The sequence below is a fragment of the Drosophila gunungcola genome, unplaced genomic scaffold, assembly GCF_025200985.1.
Source record: "Drosophila gunungcola strain Sukarami unplaced genomic scaffold, Dgunungcola_SK_2 000018F, whole genome shotgun sequence".
In the NCBI taxonomy this organism is placed as follows: Eukaryota; Metazoa; Arthropoda; class Insecta; order Diptera; family Drosophilidae; genus Drosophila; species Drosophila gunungcola.
The window spans coordinates 1273898-1291276 of record NW_026453200.1 but is presented as its reverse complement, the minus strand read 5'-3'; the positions used below and the strand labels follow the sequence as shown (position 1 = coordinate 1291276).

The 17379-nt window shown below is 36.8% G+C and overlaps 1 protein-coding gene across 1 annotated transcript in view; it reads right to left on the bottom strand.

The window, feature by feature from the left end:
- Positions 1 to 2095: 2095 nt before the first annotated feature.
- The window catches only part of LOC128263727 (ankyrin-3), a 36381-nt gene continuing 21097 nt past the window's right edge, over positions 2096 to 17379 (bottom strand). The window contains 10 exon segments of the mRNA XM_052998825.1: positions 2096 to 2342; positions 2404 to 2472; positions 2542 to 3210; positions 3213 to 3581; positions 3584 to 4248; positions 4307 to 4531; positions 4591 to 4684; positions 5929 to 6259; positions 7578 to 8519; positions 8588 to 8691. Of these exon segments, the coding sequence (XP_052854785.1) occupies positions 2311 to 2342; positions 2404 to 2472; positions 2542 to 3210; positions 3213 to 3581; positions 3584 to 4248; positions 4307 to 4531; positions 4591 to 4684; positions 5929 to 6259; positions 7578 to 8519; positions 8588 to 8691 (3500 nt within the window). The 3' untranslated portion in view covers positions 2096 to 2310.

Sequence of the window (17379 nt, the reverse complement as noted above, 5' to 3'; positions counted from 1 at the left end):
TGCAGTAGAATTCATTTGTAAAGCCTCCACCTGAGCTTGGAGCTCTCGAATCCTGGTTTGCAGTTGTTTTTGCTCGTCGGGCATGTTCTCGTCGCTCTCGAAGATTAGCTTTCTGGGTACTAAGGATCGCAAGTTATATCGAGGTTCGCCGGGCATAAACTTTTGTTGTGTTGGTAGCGTCACTTTTTGTGACTATATGTATGTGTCTCCGTTGCAAAATGTTTGCATGTGTAAGTGCATAAAACTCAGTGTGGCAAATTTTTAATTTTGCGTCAGTTTGGCTCAATTAAAAAGATTTTTGCCATATACTTAGCTGAAATCTACTATCAGGGTCACCACTATGGTAACACGGATTGGTGTTACTTTTATTTTATTGATGTATGTTTGGGTTTACAAATAGGAGTTACAAAGCGTGCGTGCAGCTTAGCCGAGAGTCGGAAGAAGAGAGAGATAGAGATGTGTTTCTTAGATCATATCGATCAAAAAGATAACAATAAATATCGTAGCTAAGTTCTTAGTTAACAGCTTTTCCGCTAGATGGTATTTTAACTTGGGCCGCCACATATATCTTAACAGAAGCGCCCTCTATCGAAATTTCTGTGAAACGTAACATTGCAGATTGGTCAACATATTTTGTTTTAACGACGTTTTAAAAATGGGTTTTGCCCAACGAATGTGGTCGTTGGCCCCATAGTGCCTTGGCTTGAAAGATAAGAGAGTATGCTTGATTGAGGGCGTTTTATTTAATTGTTAACCCTTGCAAAGTGTATTATGATCTCAGTTAAAAGTGTGCAATGCAGTGACAGAGACATTTTCGACCCATCAGCATCACTAGCTATGTCCGGCCGCTTGTGTCTGTTCGTCTGTCTGTCCGTCAGTCTTTCGGTCTGTGTGTTTTTCCGTCTGTCCGTTTCTACGCAAACTAGTCTTGCCAAAGCTTGCTTTTTTTTGATTATTAATATTTGTTCCTGCATTTTTAATAGTGGCGAATTTTTCCCAGAGGTGTAAATTGGTTTTAGCTATTAAACTCTTTTAAATCGCCATGGAATAACAATAATTTTTTCGTGAATTTTTTTTGCAGGATATAAAAATTTTTAGAGCCACCTGCTTTTTAATAGTATGTTGTTTGGTATGACATACCGGTTTCTTTATTGATTTTTGACGATTATTTTAAAACATTTAGCATAGTCCGTTTTGTACGATAATTTGTAGTTTGTCTTTTTTGAAGAAGTCCTTTAGGAAAAAAACTTGGCGAATTGATTTTCACAAGCCATTTCTGAAAATCGAAAATCTAATTTAAAAAAGCCAAAAACAGATGGTAATCGCTTGGGGTGATGTCCGGAGTATAAGGTAGATGCATTAAAACCTGTGCAGAGTCACCTGGCGTTGTCATACTGGATTTAAATGCAATTTTTAACCTTTCCAGTTGTTGACAGTAGAGGTCGTCATTGATTGGCTTGGTCATAGGGCGCCACTTCATAATGGATGATTTCTCTGACCTCCCACCATACACTCAGCAAAACATTGCTTGCCCTCAATCCTAGCTCAGCCACCATTTAAGACGACTCGGCGTGCTTCGACCAGTATCTTTTACGCTTAGTGTTCTCATAAGAGATCCATTTTTTTTCGGCAGTGATAAACTGATCTAAAAATCAGTCGAGTTTATAGGGGCTCAGCTGAGATTCGCAGATTGAGACACGGTCGTAATCGTAATTGAGCGCTAATGTAAATTTTACAGGTGCTGTTAAGACCTACAAAGCGGTTTATAGCAAAACCATATACGGAAAAACCGTTATGTCATTACCAAAAAACCTAATAGTATGTTTTAGTTTTTTTTTTTAAATATTTTTTAAATTTAATTGTGTTTTTTAACTTTGTTTGCCAAAAAAAAACTTTTATCTTTAAATCTCTCTTACGATTTGTTTCATTCTATGTAATACGATTTTAAGCATTTTTCATAAGATCTTTTCAAATTTAAATCTGTCAAGTCGCCCTTTTTTAAATACATGTGTTGAAAAATTGTCACCTTTTTTTAGGACAGACAGCTGTGGTTTTTCAAAACTATTCCTATTAAAAATTAAGTTTAAATAAAAAATGGTTTAACAATTTATTGTATTAGTACGTAGTTTTAACATCTAACAAAAATGTTAAGTCAGTTAATATGTTTCCAATATAAATTGCAAAAATTAGTAATGGCAAAAATATTGCTCGTTACAGTCAAAAAAAAAATAAAATAAATGGGTTTTGTTTGTTTAAAAATAATTGACACTATGGGTAACGTTGTTCGGTGAGTACTGCCGTTTTTTGGCATCAATTATCTGGGTTTGTTGAAATACATTTTTCTGCAAGTTAAAATAAAATTAATGTTTTATCGAAGTCACGCATGTATTAACTTTTAATTACCTGACGGTGCTGTGTTTAGAGTTATATCATTATTACTTAATTCAGGGTTGTATTGCTCAGTTTCCATTTCTGTATTAAAAAAATATAAGTTATATAAGAATTACTGTACATTATGATTCCTTTCTTTTTTATAAATACCATATTTTTGTTGAAGAGCATATGGTTCTACAGGCGTCGTAAATGGCTCTTCACAAACCCCAATTTTTTTTTGTTTGATTGTGGCCGTATCTTGTTCCAATTTATCAGTGACAAACTCAATGTTTTGAATGCACTTTTCCACTATGTCCGCACGCCCGATTTTGTAAAGGGCTATAGCTAGTACATTTCCTGTGGAAATGCCCCCATTTTCTAGCCATAGCTGCAACATTACCATGCTCTGCTGTACGCTGTCGCCACTACAGTACTCTGCTTTGACAAGCTCGATATCGGTCTCGGGAACACCCAATTCAATCGCTAGCTGAGGCCAGTCACTACCTATATTGCTAGATATATCGGATATAGTTATATCTGCACTTTGAATTAATTCAATGTTGCTTGACCTTTTATCATCATCAGTTTTTTTGACCATTTCTTCTGAAGTCGCTGAATCTGCTGTGTTAGCTTTTAATTCTGAATTAATCATATAATTTTCATTTACTTCAGTACGCACATTAATACCATGATTTGAATTGTCCGACTTATCGCTTTCAAGATGCTTTGCAATAGTGTTCATATATACTGATACATTTAAGGTACAAAGCGGATTAAGTGGGACTTCATTTGGACCTGCCTTAGGATCGGTCATAAACATATACAACCTTGTGGAAATTCCGGATCTTTTATATGAGCAATAAACGAAAGTCGATTTTCGCAAAATGCTTGGAACTTTATATTTAACTGCTCGCCTGTCTTTAAAACTGGGAAAAGGTTACCTCCGAACTCTAAGTAAATTGTTTGATCCTGCAATACTTCGATATCCCTGCTCTTTGCAACTTCTGTAAAATATTCTTGCTGTTCAAGTGTCTTATCTTCTTTATCGTCAGTCATGCAAAACACTGAAAACTTTGCTTCCGTTTGGGAGATTCGTTTTGCAAATATTACAAACTTAACAAGAAAAGGAACTTTGGCCAAATGACTGTAGAGCTCTGTGGCCATTCGTCCTGCATCTACAATGTTGCGGCAATCCATTAACCAAAACGGGCAGAAACAGTAGTGGTGAATGTTATACTATCTTTAACAAATGACAGCGGAGTTGATCCCGTAACATCCTCCCAAGTGGCGCGCGTTTGACCACCAGTAATGGAACACAATAGTCTCAGGGTAGGTGAATTCGAATTTCCGTTGCCATAGCAAGCATTAATCATACTATTGGTACAAGCTTTTGGAGCAGGAATACTAAGTGTAATAGCCTTATGGAATTTTCGTCGTCGCGGCTCCACAGTGACTATTGGTGAGACAGCAACGCCTTGGCCAAGCAGCTTAGAACATCCAACCAGGTCTACCGGCTGTGCCTGAAGACCGACTCGAATTTTCTTGGTCAACGCATGGGGTGGAAATATAGCTTGAACCTGCGGTACTGCTGTCGAGAAAACAGTACCACCATCAGGTCCAATAGCGTGCACCTCCTGACGCACACGTGAAACAACGGCGAAAAAGTGCGGCACATTTTGCGTAATGATGCGAACGATGCGGTCCGTATGTAACGCTTCTATCCGATTAACATCGTCTCCAAATGTTCCCATAAGTTCTTCACTCTCATGAGAGTTGTGCTCGCGCCAACTTTCTCCGTTGTCGGACCGCAATATAATAATTTCTCGTTCGTTCTCTCTAAGGGTTCCAAAGTGAGGAACTTCTAATGTTATTGGGCTTAAATAAAAATGGTTTAATAATTGTACACTCAACATTTTTACACTAAATTGCCTACCTTAAAAACATTCCTTCAACAGGTGACAGTTCTAAAATACGACTTACAAGTGCCTCGCCCTCCATTAAAGGAGGAGGGTTTGCTATCCGTTGGGGTTTAACATAACGACACGTTATACGTGTGGGTTCAGCGCACGCCTTCGGAGGAACAATTATACGGACACCGCTGTGACGATATCCGCGCATAGATCCACCACGTGCATCAACCAAAAACGATACCAGAAAACTGAAAAATGTAATGTCAACTTAATTTTCTTTAGTTGACATTTAATAACGGATGCTCACCCCAAATGAACCTGAGGTCGGATAATAGGAACATTATCGGGTTTTCGTTCCATTTCAGATCCATTAGTGCTTTTTAAGTTGTTGTGTAGCATTCCTAAGAAAATATAAATACAAAAATAATGATACTATACCTATATATAAAAATAAATAAATAAATTATATAATAATTTTAATAAATATATAAAATCTATAAAAAGCTAATTAAAGGGTACAATATTAATTCGGGGAAACGACATACGACGATAGAGCCCCAAACAGCTCATAAAAAATAAAATTTTATGAGCAAAAAAACATCTAAATTAGAGCGGTATCTTTGTTAAATTCGTAATTTGTTTATATAATAATAATATTAATAACTATTAATAAATTATATTAATAATTATTAATATTGTAAATTATATTAATAATTGGTTATATTAATTATTATTAGTTAACTATAAAATGTATAAATAATTAAATATTATTAATTATTCTTATTAATTCTTTGAAATTTGAACGAACTAATTTTACTTCTCCACGCAAACATATGTTCTGGTATAGCTTAGAACATAAAAATTAAATTTTTGACGGCATTTTATAGAATTGAAGTTACCTAAGTTAACATTTTAAAGGGTGCCAGATTATTTTAAAATTGGATAAATAATAGTAGTAGATAATACCCAAAAATTTTTGCTTTTAATGCTATAAAACATCGAACTAACTATACATATTTATAACTTTGATGCAGGAATAACAACACACAGAGAACTGTAGATTCCAAGAGCAATTAATTCCATTATAGCTATATTTTTTAGAGGCACTTTAAAATGTCAGATGCTGCGTAATAATCTGAGATATTAACTTTGACGTCATATTCCAATATGGTAAATTGTCAAGCCAGGGACTTTTTTTATGTTGCGGTGATGTTTCAAGAGTGTTTGGCAGAAAAAAAAATTAGGTAACTCAAATTGTATGGGATACACAATAAAAAAATGTCGTCAAACTTAGGCTTTTGTTGTTCATAGCTAATGTACTCAAAAGCACCCAATTATTATAAAAAAGTACAAAAAGGCTCGTGGAATTTGTTGGCTGTGTACTTGTGTAATTTGTAACATAAAAGAGTTAGTTAAGTTCAGTTAAGTTTTTATATGCTGTTTAAGTTTTTGATGGTGTTTGGTTGAAATAAGCTCGGAGCCCCAGTACATAAAGGGCTTGCCAGGTTGGCATCAACAGATTCTTAATATTGTCGAAATTATTTGGTCATGACCTTAAGATAAAGCTAATAAAATATTTATTATCTTGTAAAAGCGTTCCAAATTAATATGGAAATACGGAAATAAATAAGAGGGTTTTAGTTACCTTTTTCAAAAATTAGAGGAGCCGACAGTTCCGCGAGATCATTTTCAGGATTTGTGGTATCAAAGTTATGGTGATCTTGACTATAATTGCCTTTTAAATCGTCTGTTACCATATATTTGTAGTTATTGTGGTCCAAAAGGTCATCACCAGTTTCGTCATCGGAGTCGGAAAGTAACGTTTCGTGCATAACCTCTGGAGTCATTATCATGCATTTTTCTTCAAGCACACCAGTATTGGTATTAACAACGGATGTTGAAGTAACAATCTTAAGTGTTTCCATTACAGTTATATAGCCCAGGCTACTAGCAATGTTCAGAGCAGTCTTCCCGTTCTGGAAACAAGTTTTAAATAATTAGTATCACATGTGTAAAAAAATTTTCTGCAACGTCGAAATCTAAAAATCATTATTTGTTTAAACATTAAAGCTTTGTGGATTTTCCGTTAAAGTTTTCCATCGTTCCTATGCCAGCGTTATGACATCGTTGCCCGATTTTGATAAAACTAAAAGCGTCATTGTAAAATAGTAAACCATTACTGTATCAAAAAGTATATACAACTAAATGAAAAATTAGTGAATTTATAATTTTGTTTTTGTCAAGTAACTAGTCCCTCACTTTTAAAACTATTTGCATGAAACTTTTCCAAAAGTGGTCTCTCCATTGTCGGAACGAGACGGACGAAAAAATATATTATATAGCTCCCATAGGAGCAATTGTAAAAAAAAATTAGTACTTGGCTGTTTCTTAATTTTTTTTTAATTCTCTAGTAATGGTTTAATATTTCAGAATCACGGTTTTAACTTCGATAAGCTCGGTCGACTTTATCAATTAGCTCTCATTGGAATAATCGAAAAATTAAAAATAAATCAAGAAAGAAAACTATATTGAAGTTCCCCGACTAATATATACGCGTTACTCAGCTAACAAATTTTAAACTTAATGTTCCTCCACAAAGCATTCTGTTTCTAGGTGGCGCCATCTGTCGAACTGCATTGCCAACACTAGAGGCCAAAAACACAGCACCCCCACCCACGCTAACAATTTTTTCTCTCTGTCTCTTTATATCAGCGATCACCACCAGGACTTAATAACTTGTTAAATAATAGTTCGATTTTCTTTTTTGTGTCAACTGATAGATATGACCGAAACTCATATATACAGCCCTGTTCCAGTTTTCACTTCCGAAAAATTCAAACGGACTCGAATTTACCGGACCTACTTCAATTTTTCGAAAGATTTACACGGAATCTAAGTTTCCTCTGTTAATTCTCTGTTAACTTCCGCAAAAAACTCACGGAAACTTTTGGCTGACGGATACAGATCCGAAAGAACAGAAATTAATTCTTTTCAAATACTTAAAGTGCAAATGAAAGTTTTACACTATTTGATGTTCTAAGAAAATTGTTGCATAACAGAATTGGTTAATAGGAACCTATTTGACTTTTTAAAAATTATTTTGTGATTGCACCTCAGAATCGCTTCGATTCTAACATTTAAAATTATAATACCCTCTGCAAGGGTATAATGACAAGACTGTTGTACAAGACTAACAAATAAAACCATCGTCAAGGCTACAACCTACTTTCCAGAAAAGGTTATTTTTAAAAAAAATCCTTTCAAGAATTTATTTTTATGAATGTTTGTACTTACACTTGTTAAAGCGTTGGGATTTGCTTTGTGTCGTAATAGCAAGTTTATTATCATTATGTGGCCTTGTTGAGCAGCTTGATGAAGCGGTGTATAGCCAATGTTGGTAGACATTTCAATGTCAGCATCGTTTTCAAGTAAAAATTTAACTAGATCAAGGTGACCATTATGGGCAGCAATATGTAGAGGAGAATAACCATTTTTAGTGCGTTCTGAAATCTTAGCACCATGTTTCAACAATATCTGGGATACGAGAACGTGGCCCTCCTGTGCAGCCGAATGTAATGGTGTCAAGCCGTTTTTAGCACCGGTGTTTAAAGCCCCATATTCTAGGAGTAGTTGCACCATATCGACGTGCCCCTCTTGGGCCGCCAAATGCAACGGAGAGAAGCCGCTCTTGCTTATAGCCCGCACATCTGCACCGTGTTGAAGCAACTGCTGCGCAATTTCAAAATTATTCTTCTTGGCAGCTATGTGGATGGCACTTTGCCCATTCCGAGCACACAAATTTGGCAAAGCACCGTTTTTCAAAAGAACCTCTACCACTGGCTGATGATCGTAATGGGTGGCCACGTGTAATGAGGAGACATCATTTTTTCCCTGAAAATCGACAGAAGCTCCTTTTTCTAATAACAACGTTACAATTTTCTGCTTGCCGTATTTGCTAGCCAAATGCAATGCGGTAAATCCCTTCTTCGTTACAGCGTCTAGTTTCGCCCCGTTTTCCAATAAAATTTGGACTACATCCTCTTGTCCTTCTTTTGCAGCAATGTGCAGCGCCGTGTAATTGTCTTTAGTTTTAGCGTTAATATCCGCTCCATGCTGCAGTATCAACATGATTATATTAATATTACCCAATCGAGAAGCTACATGTAGGGGCGTTTGGCCTTCACGTGCAATAGCATCCACTTTTCCGCTGCGGAGCAAAATTCGAATAATATCCGTCTAAAACAAATCAACCAACATAACTATGTAGATACAGAAAATAAAACTTGTATTGTTTTAAACTCTACCTGATTTGCACGAGCTGCCAAATGAAGTGGTGTTTCCCCGCGTATTGTTGGTATGTCCGGGCTGGCGTCATGTTGTAGTAAATATACTACAATATTCATACATCCTATAAAATATTAATTTTGTTAAATGTATTAATCATAAAACACTTCAAGCTTACTGCTTAAACAAAGGTACCATTATTTATTTATTTGGATCTAAAAAACAATTTTTCTTTGTACAATTTGCTATTAGGCAGTACAAAAAAGTTTTACAATAAAATCAGAAAGACACACAATTTTTAAAGCGCTTGTTGGTACTAAATTTCAGAGGCCCTATTTCTCGTCCGTTTTTTAATCTGCCAGTGCTGACAAATATATATTTGTTGTCAATCAGCACCTCTCAAAAGAACACAGATGATCCACTTAAAAGTTTTATCTTAAGATAGCATGAATATGTATTTTGGCTGCAGAACCAGTTCCTACTGATAATGCAGAAAAAAAAGCATCTTAACTGTATGATTTGAGGCTGGATGACATAAGTGCCGAACAAATCGAACGCAAGGATGCAAAATTTTCGTACCCTACACAACAGATAATTGAAATAATAAAGACAACAGAAAGAAGAGTGAAAGATCAACGACGTTGCAGCTAAAATGACAAATGACAACGCGCACCTTATACAGTGGGGCAGCTTCGATACAAACCCATTTGATACTTTCAATTTTATATTAGAGAAAACATACATCTTTGAATGTTTTTAATTTTTTTTGTTCAGTTGCCAGTTGTTTAATTGCTCACTCACTTTTCTCAGTATCTCAAAATCCCAAAATCCAAGGTTCTTGAACAAGGTTGCGCCTATTGCTCCTATTTCTAGGCGCTTTAGAAGGGCTTTAGAAGGGTAGATGTTGCTGCCTTACTGTGGTGAAGATTAATCTGAAGACGCTGTTCATAGTGATCTTCTCACTCTTTTCGGTTTTAACCACCTTCCTCCCGGGGGGGGGCTTAACCTGGCTAAGAGCTTTAAAACCTCTTCTGGGTCTGAGGGTTCTGCAGGGACCCACGCTCTGGCCCAGGTTGGCTTCGAGGAAAACTTCACCGATCGCTCATTGCACAGTGGGCCCGAGGCCCGAGCTAGCGCTGAATAATTCATAATTTGAAAATGCTTTTGGCTCCCAAACTATACTAAATATCGATAACTAATACCGCAGGGATGATTGCAATGATATTGTTTTCAATTATAATCGGTGCTGGAACAGCTGTGGGCTTTTAAAGCAATCACATGGTTTGACTAACGGTCTGGACATATTTTGATATTTTTGTTTAGTTAAATAAACTTTATGTTAAAATTTTACTTTTCTGAGTCACTGAGATACTGAGAAAAGTGAGTGAGCAATTAAACAACTGAGAACTTGTATTCTTATCAAATCACCCCTTAATGCTTATCTTTTTCTTCACGCATTGGTCAAACTCGGGCTGAGTAAACAAACTCACCTTTATCACCAGAAACATAAGGGAAGTTTGGGATTCCAAATTGGACTCTGGAGGGTCGGGGATGACCTAGTTTACCATAAATACTCGATGCCCTCATCCTGAAGAAATCACCAATTTAAAAAGAACCAACTGGGCGTACTATACCAAACTCCTAGACACTTACCAAACACCCCTCACCCCTTTAATCCAAACACCCAGGATAAACTCGAGAAAACAGTTAACATCCTCAAAGACACCCGAAAGAATGCTTAAAAATTGAACCATAAACCTCCATGGTGGTCTACCATCCTAACACACCTCAAATTCAACATGGCCAAACATAACACTGACAAATGCTGAAGAAATACCACACAAAACTTAGCGTGTAAAAAAATTAAACAAGACAGGCCAAACGGAAAGAGTGGGCTCGCTTTTGCATCAAACATAGAGTCTACCATTGAGGCGGCTCGACTTAGAAAGATTCTTTCCAAATCTCCAACCACCTTAAAAACACGTAAAACAGATGGACAGAGACCAGCCAAGAAACACTAGAGCTGCTCTTAGATACTCGCTTCCCCCCAATTCTAAGGAGGTTTCGACCCTTAATAGCTCAACCCCAAGACGAATATGCTATCTCGGAAATATCTAGCCCTTCAAATCTCCAGGACCAGATGGACTCTTCCCAGCACAACTGCAAAAGGTGGCTAGAAGCAAAAGTTATCTTCATTCCCAAGGCTGAGAAACCGTAACATAGCTCTCCAAAAGACTTTAGACCAATAAGTCTGTCCTCATTCTTACTATAAACCGTAGAAAGACTAATAGACACGAACATCAGAACAACAAGCGCTCAGCACGCCTACCGGAAAGGCAAATCGACCGAAACTGCTCTACACACACTAGGATCCCAGATAGAAAACGGTTTCCACCACAAAGAATTCTCCTTAGCGGGTTTTCTAGACGTAGAAGGAGCCTTTAATAATGTCACTCCAGAAGCTATCACACGAGCACTAACGAGCCTAGAAGTTGAACCATCCCTGTTGAGAATCATTCACTGAATCCTTATCAGCAGAGTAGTGACTCTGGGACTGGCCCAGGCTACTGGACTAGTTAGCAGAGGAACCCCTCAAAGTGGAGTCCTCTCCCCTCTACTATGGGCCATAGTGATTAACGAACTATTTCTACCCCTAGAAAGAAGGGGATTTAAGGTGATAGCGGACTGCGTAGTAATCCTAATTCAAGAAAAATTCCCGGAAACACTCAGTAGTCTTATGAAAACAGCCCTGTCATCAGCCCTGTCATCATCTGGTTAACCCAGATAAAACGGAGCTGGTACTATTCACCAGAAAGTATAAGGTTCCAGAACTAACTCCACCCATTCTAAACTATACTTTTCTAGCCTTTAACGAAAAATACTGGACAGGAAACTGTTCTGGACAGAAAACATAGCAGACCGTACACGGAAAGCGGTCATAACTTTGTTCACTCGCGCTTCGCACGACCCATTAGATACCATTCTAAACCTTGATCCCCTGAACCTGCTTGCCAAAGGGCATTCGGCGGCAACCGCACTGAGACTGCGCGAAGCGAGGGCCTGGTTAAAACTTTTACAAATTTACCCAACACAACTGACTTCCACCGCATTCTTTAACTTCTCTTAACTATACAAGGTTTTCATCCCATCACGTTCAGACCAATCTGAACCACACCAAGTGGAGATTGCCATCAACATCTATACGGACGGGTCCACGCTGAACAAACAATCGGGAGGTGGTGTCTAATCTCCTGAATTAGACATCAAGAACTTCGACTACCACACCAATGCAGTGTGTTCCACTTCAACAACCATCTCAACTACAGTGGGCATGACCATTACCACTTATAAGCTGATTTTGAAACAAACCGTAACCAGTCTTTCTGATAGCAGATTACACTCAATCACTACCTGCAAACAAACAAAGCTAACTTGGCCCACACGTAACGCAAAAAAAATCAAGGGCACTCATACAGTTCACAAGGAACAACTTATCCATCCTATCGGTGCACTAACAGGACACTGCCTAATAGGCAACCATGCCCGAAGGCTTAGAGTCCAACACCACGATTCCTGCCGTAGCTGCAAGCAGATAGACGAGGAGGAAACCATAAAACACCTCCTGTGTCTGTGCCCGGCGCACAACCACAAAAGATTCCTACACCAGTTTGGATCATGTGATGAGATGCTAGGCGATAAGGAAGATGAGTACATGTTGTTTGAGGTACGCTTTTCGATTTGCCGTATTTGTTCCAATCTAACTTCGAACACCTAGAACGGGTCCTTATATCTCAACGACGACGAGGACTACTGCTTCTATCCGTACTTTCCAAATTTTGTATGGCTTGTTTTTCACAATTGCTCGACGACACCTCATCCGCTATACCTTGTCCAACCTTGCGGCCTTTCCAACAATCAAACTGGCCAATCTTTCCCATTCTTGCATCATACCAGATGATTTCATAAATTATATGGCATCATAATGGGCCCATGCCGCCTAGGTACGGGAACAAAAATAGTTCGAACCCATCCATATCTAATCTACGACACACACACGCAAATTTAGATCCTACATTTTCCCCGGACAATTATGCATATTTTCAAATCTCGCGTCTATCCTGTCGCGAATCACGTTAAAAAAGTAAAAAAGTCGTAAAGTAATTTACGAAAAATACCTTTTTGTTGTTGAGTTATGTGCAAAAAATATGGTAAAAATAGTGAAAAAGTGGGAATTTACGCCTTTTGAAGGCACTAGATTGATTTTATCGAAACAAAAATGTTCTGCCTTTTTTGTTGCCCATTTTAGACATCTGCAATTTTACTACAGATCCAGTTATACCCAAAATCCAATATATTTTTATTAAAAAAAAAATAAAATTAATAAAAAAGTAAATAATTATTATTCTTGAGTTAAATTTTAAATGATATTTATTAAAATGAAACAAAGAAAATTATAAATAATTTAAAATATGTATATTTTGACCAAAGAGTATTCTCTTTTTTTGGCAAGTTCCCCGACTATTAAATATTGGTTACTCATCTAACAAATTTTAAAATCACTATGGACGACATCACATATCGAAAGGTATCGCTAAATCAAAAAGGAATTGCATAGCAAGACTTTAGGAAAATTAATTGGTTGAGGAAAGGGCGGTGAGAGTGACATATTAAAAATTTTTTAAGTGCAGTTCCTGAGCGGGAAATCGCTAAAAACAGCTTAACTTTGCACGGCTATAACTTCTTAACTAGTTAGCTACAGACAAGTCCTGTATGTCATTAAAAAGGTATTGTCATATGTTAATCAAGTTGCCTTAACATAATTGGTCTAAATAAAAAACTTAAAATTATTTGATTTTTTTTTTTTACTTTTTTGCAATATTGGGGTACTTTGACTATATTTCCAAGAAAAACTTTTGACATCAAACAAGCACAACTCTTAACGAGTTAAAAGTCGTGACGATCGTACCTTCAACATATAAAATATCTAATATCAAATTTGGTTACGAAAAATGAATAAGCATTCGACAAAATAAATACATTTTTTAAATGTTCCCATTTGTCACGCTGAAAAAATGCCTGTGTAGGCAAAATACCCGGATGAAAAATACCTGGATGAAATAGTGTACTTATCTAGTCAAATCCTTATTAACGAATTGTTTACCTCGTTAAGAGGTGTTTTTGTTTGACATATATATTTCACCAGAAAGCAATCAGGTGGCGCCCATCTTCCGAACTGCATTATCAACACTACAATCTTATAGAGAGCAGCACCGCACCCCCGCTGGACGAACTCTTTTTTTGAAATAGTGACGTCACAGTAAAACATATTTGCCAATAACTTCTTAAATAATGCTTCTATTTTGTATTCTATTCTATGCTTCTGTAAATGTATTTGTTGTGTCGATCTATATGAGCCTAATATTAAAGTTTTAGACAAAAGTTTTAAACTCAGAAAAGAAGACATTTTCGAACCTATAAAGTAAATAGATTCATGATCCGCATTACCAGGGAAGTCAATCTTCATCTGTCTGCCCGTCCATCCGTTTCTACGCATACTGGTCTCTCAGTGTAAATGCTATTGCGGGTATGACACTACATTGTTCGCCTTATTCATTGACGGATTCATTGAAGCTCAGAGACAGAGACCACACTATGGATACTGCTTGAGATTTTTTTGGTAATAACTTCACGGTCACACTGCCTTTTTAACGTGAAATTCAAACTTTATTGTTTTGTTTATTATATTGTGTTTATCCAGCTAATTTTAACGTTTAAAGGTTTTCACTTGTTACCTTTAAATGGTAAAAAGTATTTCGTATACATCTAAGCCTCGCTTTTTTATTACGTTTTGTCGTCAACTCCAATGAATGAGCAAAATGGTACTTTTTACAATTTTGCTCATTGATGTATCGGCCCGGTGGTATTTTATCGAATTTTCTTTTTGTTGCCCAACTCCGTCTAGTAGTTTACTATCGGGTATCGGGTTCTGTCAATTTTCTCCATTTATTGTTCATTGGAATCGTCATACGTTTGTCCTGCTCGCACTTAATTAAATTCGTTTAGTTAACAAAATAAATGAGCAATGAATGAATGTGCACGAAACTTTTCCAAAAAAAATTTCTACTAAAGAAACAATCAGAAAACTATTGTCATTAAAAGTTATGACTTCGATGTATTTAAAATGTTTTTTAATATACTTCTAAATATAATTACGGTTTGTCATTCGTGACGAGTGGGAGCCCATATAGATATATATAAAGATATTAAAAAATAATGAAGTTAAAATTATTATAAATAATAATAGTAATAATAATAATAACAAAATTAATAATAATAATAATAATAATAATAATAATAATAATAATAATAATAATAATAATAATAATAATAATAATAATAATAATAATAATAATAATAATAATAATAATAATAATAATAATAATAATAATAATAATAATAATAATAATAATAATAATAATAATAATAATAATAATAATAATAATAATAATAATAATAATAATAATAATAATAATAATAATAATAATGTGGGGTTTTTATTTATTAAGTAGGATATTATTTAAAAGTTTGATTATTAATATTAATTAATTAACATAGTAAGAAATTTGAATCTTTGTGTTTGATTTAACCGTCGTCTCGTCGTCACACGTCGTTCGCTTGAGCACGTCTTTACCCAACTCGATCCCGTCAGCAACTAACGCTCTTCCTCTCGATATGTTGCTCTGCTCGTCTCCTCGTCGTCACATCTCGTTGTAGTGATCGTCGTCTTCTTTTCCATCGGCTCGTCTTCCTGGAACGCTCGTCTTCTTGGAATTCGTCTTTTGACCATCTACTCGTCTTCTTAGTTTTAGCTGCTTCTCTCGTTGTCTAGGGAGTCATGTCATACGAATGCTGGGGTTTTATGGGAGGGATTCGAGGAATATTTCAATCTCACTCCCACATTCGGCCATTCTGATTAAACATTCGCCTCGAATGTTTCGTCTTTGTCTTCGAGGGCGGGCCACGGCTTAAGGTACTCTGCACAGGTTGAAGAAATTTTTGGTCCATCTGAGTTGCCGACTTTTTGGACATCATAGGCATTATTGTGCTTCACTTTGGTTATTTCGTAAGGACCCAAATACTTCGGTTTTAGTTTGAGACCGCCGCCAAACTGCGTTCGTTTTATGGCTACTAGTTCACCAATCTTATAAGTCTTTGCCGGTTTACGTCGTAAGTTGTAGGTCTTCTTGTTTTCGGTTTGGATTTTCAAAATTTGACTTTTTGCCTTGAGTTGAAGGTCGTTGCGCGTGTTCTGAAATACTTTCCTGAAGCTTCTGGTCATCTTTGTTTCTCATTTTGACTCCGATTAGAACCTCAAAAGGAGTGGCGTCGATGCTTCTCGAAAAAGTGGAGTTAATGGCTTGTTGAACTCGATCGACGTGTCTGTACCACTTTGTGGTAAAAGCTGAGCCGCGGTCCGATATAATGCAAGCTGAGTTACCAAATATATAACTTTGGCCTCGAAGTTTGGCTATGACTTCGCTGGCAGTGGTTGACTTGGTAGGATAAAGCCAACAGAATTTCGTAAAGGAGTCGATTACGGCGAGAATGCGCTTGTAATTTTTGCTTGTGGAGTCTAGTGGACCTAAGAAATCAGTGTGATAGGTATGCAGCGGGAAATCCTCTTTGTGCAATGGATGTTGGTTAAAATGCCTTCGCTTTTTAATAGCAAAGTGTCCTCGGTCATGTGCTCTACCAATGATCTGCTTCTGCATGTCCTTCGGAACTACAATTAGTTCTAAGTCCTTGAAAAGTTTGTACAGGACAGCGACCTTCAGAAAATAGTCTTCATATAGTGAGTTGGAGTCTTTTAGGATTTTAATAATCGCTTTCAGATGTTCATCTTTTTCTTGCGCTTGCTTGAAACCAAGGGCAAATGGAGTCGTCAACGATCGTCATTATTGGGTACCTAGAAAGGGCATCAACGTGCATCATACATGAACCTGAACGGTGTTCAACTTTGTAGTCGTACTCTTGGAGCAAAAGTACCCACCGTGCAACCCTAGTGCACAGGCTTTGCTTGTCTAGCGTCTTCGCGAATGCATTACAATCTGTGATTATCTTAAATGGAATGCCAAGGAGATACACTCTGAACTTTGTTATGGCCTCGATAATCGCTAACACCTCTAATTCGTAGCTTGAATATTTTCGCTGAGCATACGTTGTTTTCCTACTCATGAAGTAGACAGGGTGAAATTGGCCGTCATCTGGTGATTTTTGCAAAAGCACGAAGCCAAATCCATCGATTGATGCATCAGTATGTACCTCGGTGTCATACTTCGGGTTGTAAATTGCCAAAACAGGGGTGGAAGTCAAGTACTTTTTTAAGGATTCAATCGCGTTCTCTTCTTCTGAACCAATTACGAAATTTGATTTATTTTTAGTCAGATCAATCAAGGGTTTCGAAATAAGAGCATAGCTGTAGGTAAACTTTCTAAAGTATCCGGTAAGACCCAGAAAACTCTCTAGCTGCTTGAGATTCTGTGGAGTCTTGAATTTCGAAACGGCATCGATCTTCTGAGGCGTCGGGGAAATTGTTTTATTCTCGATGATGTGACCTAAAATTTGAATACGGGTCTGCAGGAAATGACATTTCTTTAGGTTGAGTTCTAGCCCATAGTTGCTGCAAGTTCCAATAACTTCTTTGAGGTTCGATACAGCCTCCTTTTCGTCCTTTGCTTATATAATGATATCGTCAACGTAAGGGAGAGCGATTCCTCTGCGAGTCAGCGTTCGGAAAATCGCATTAATGTGT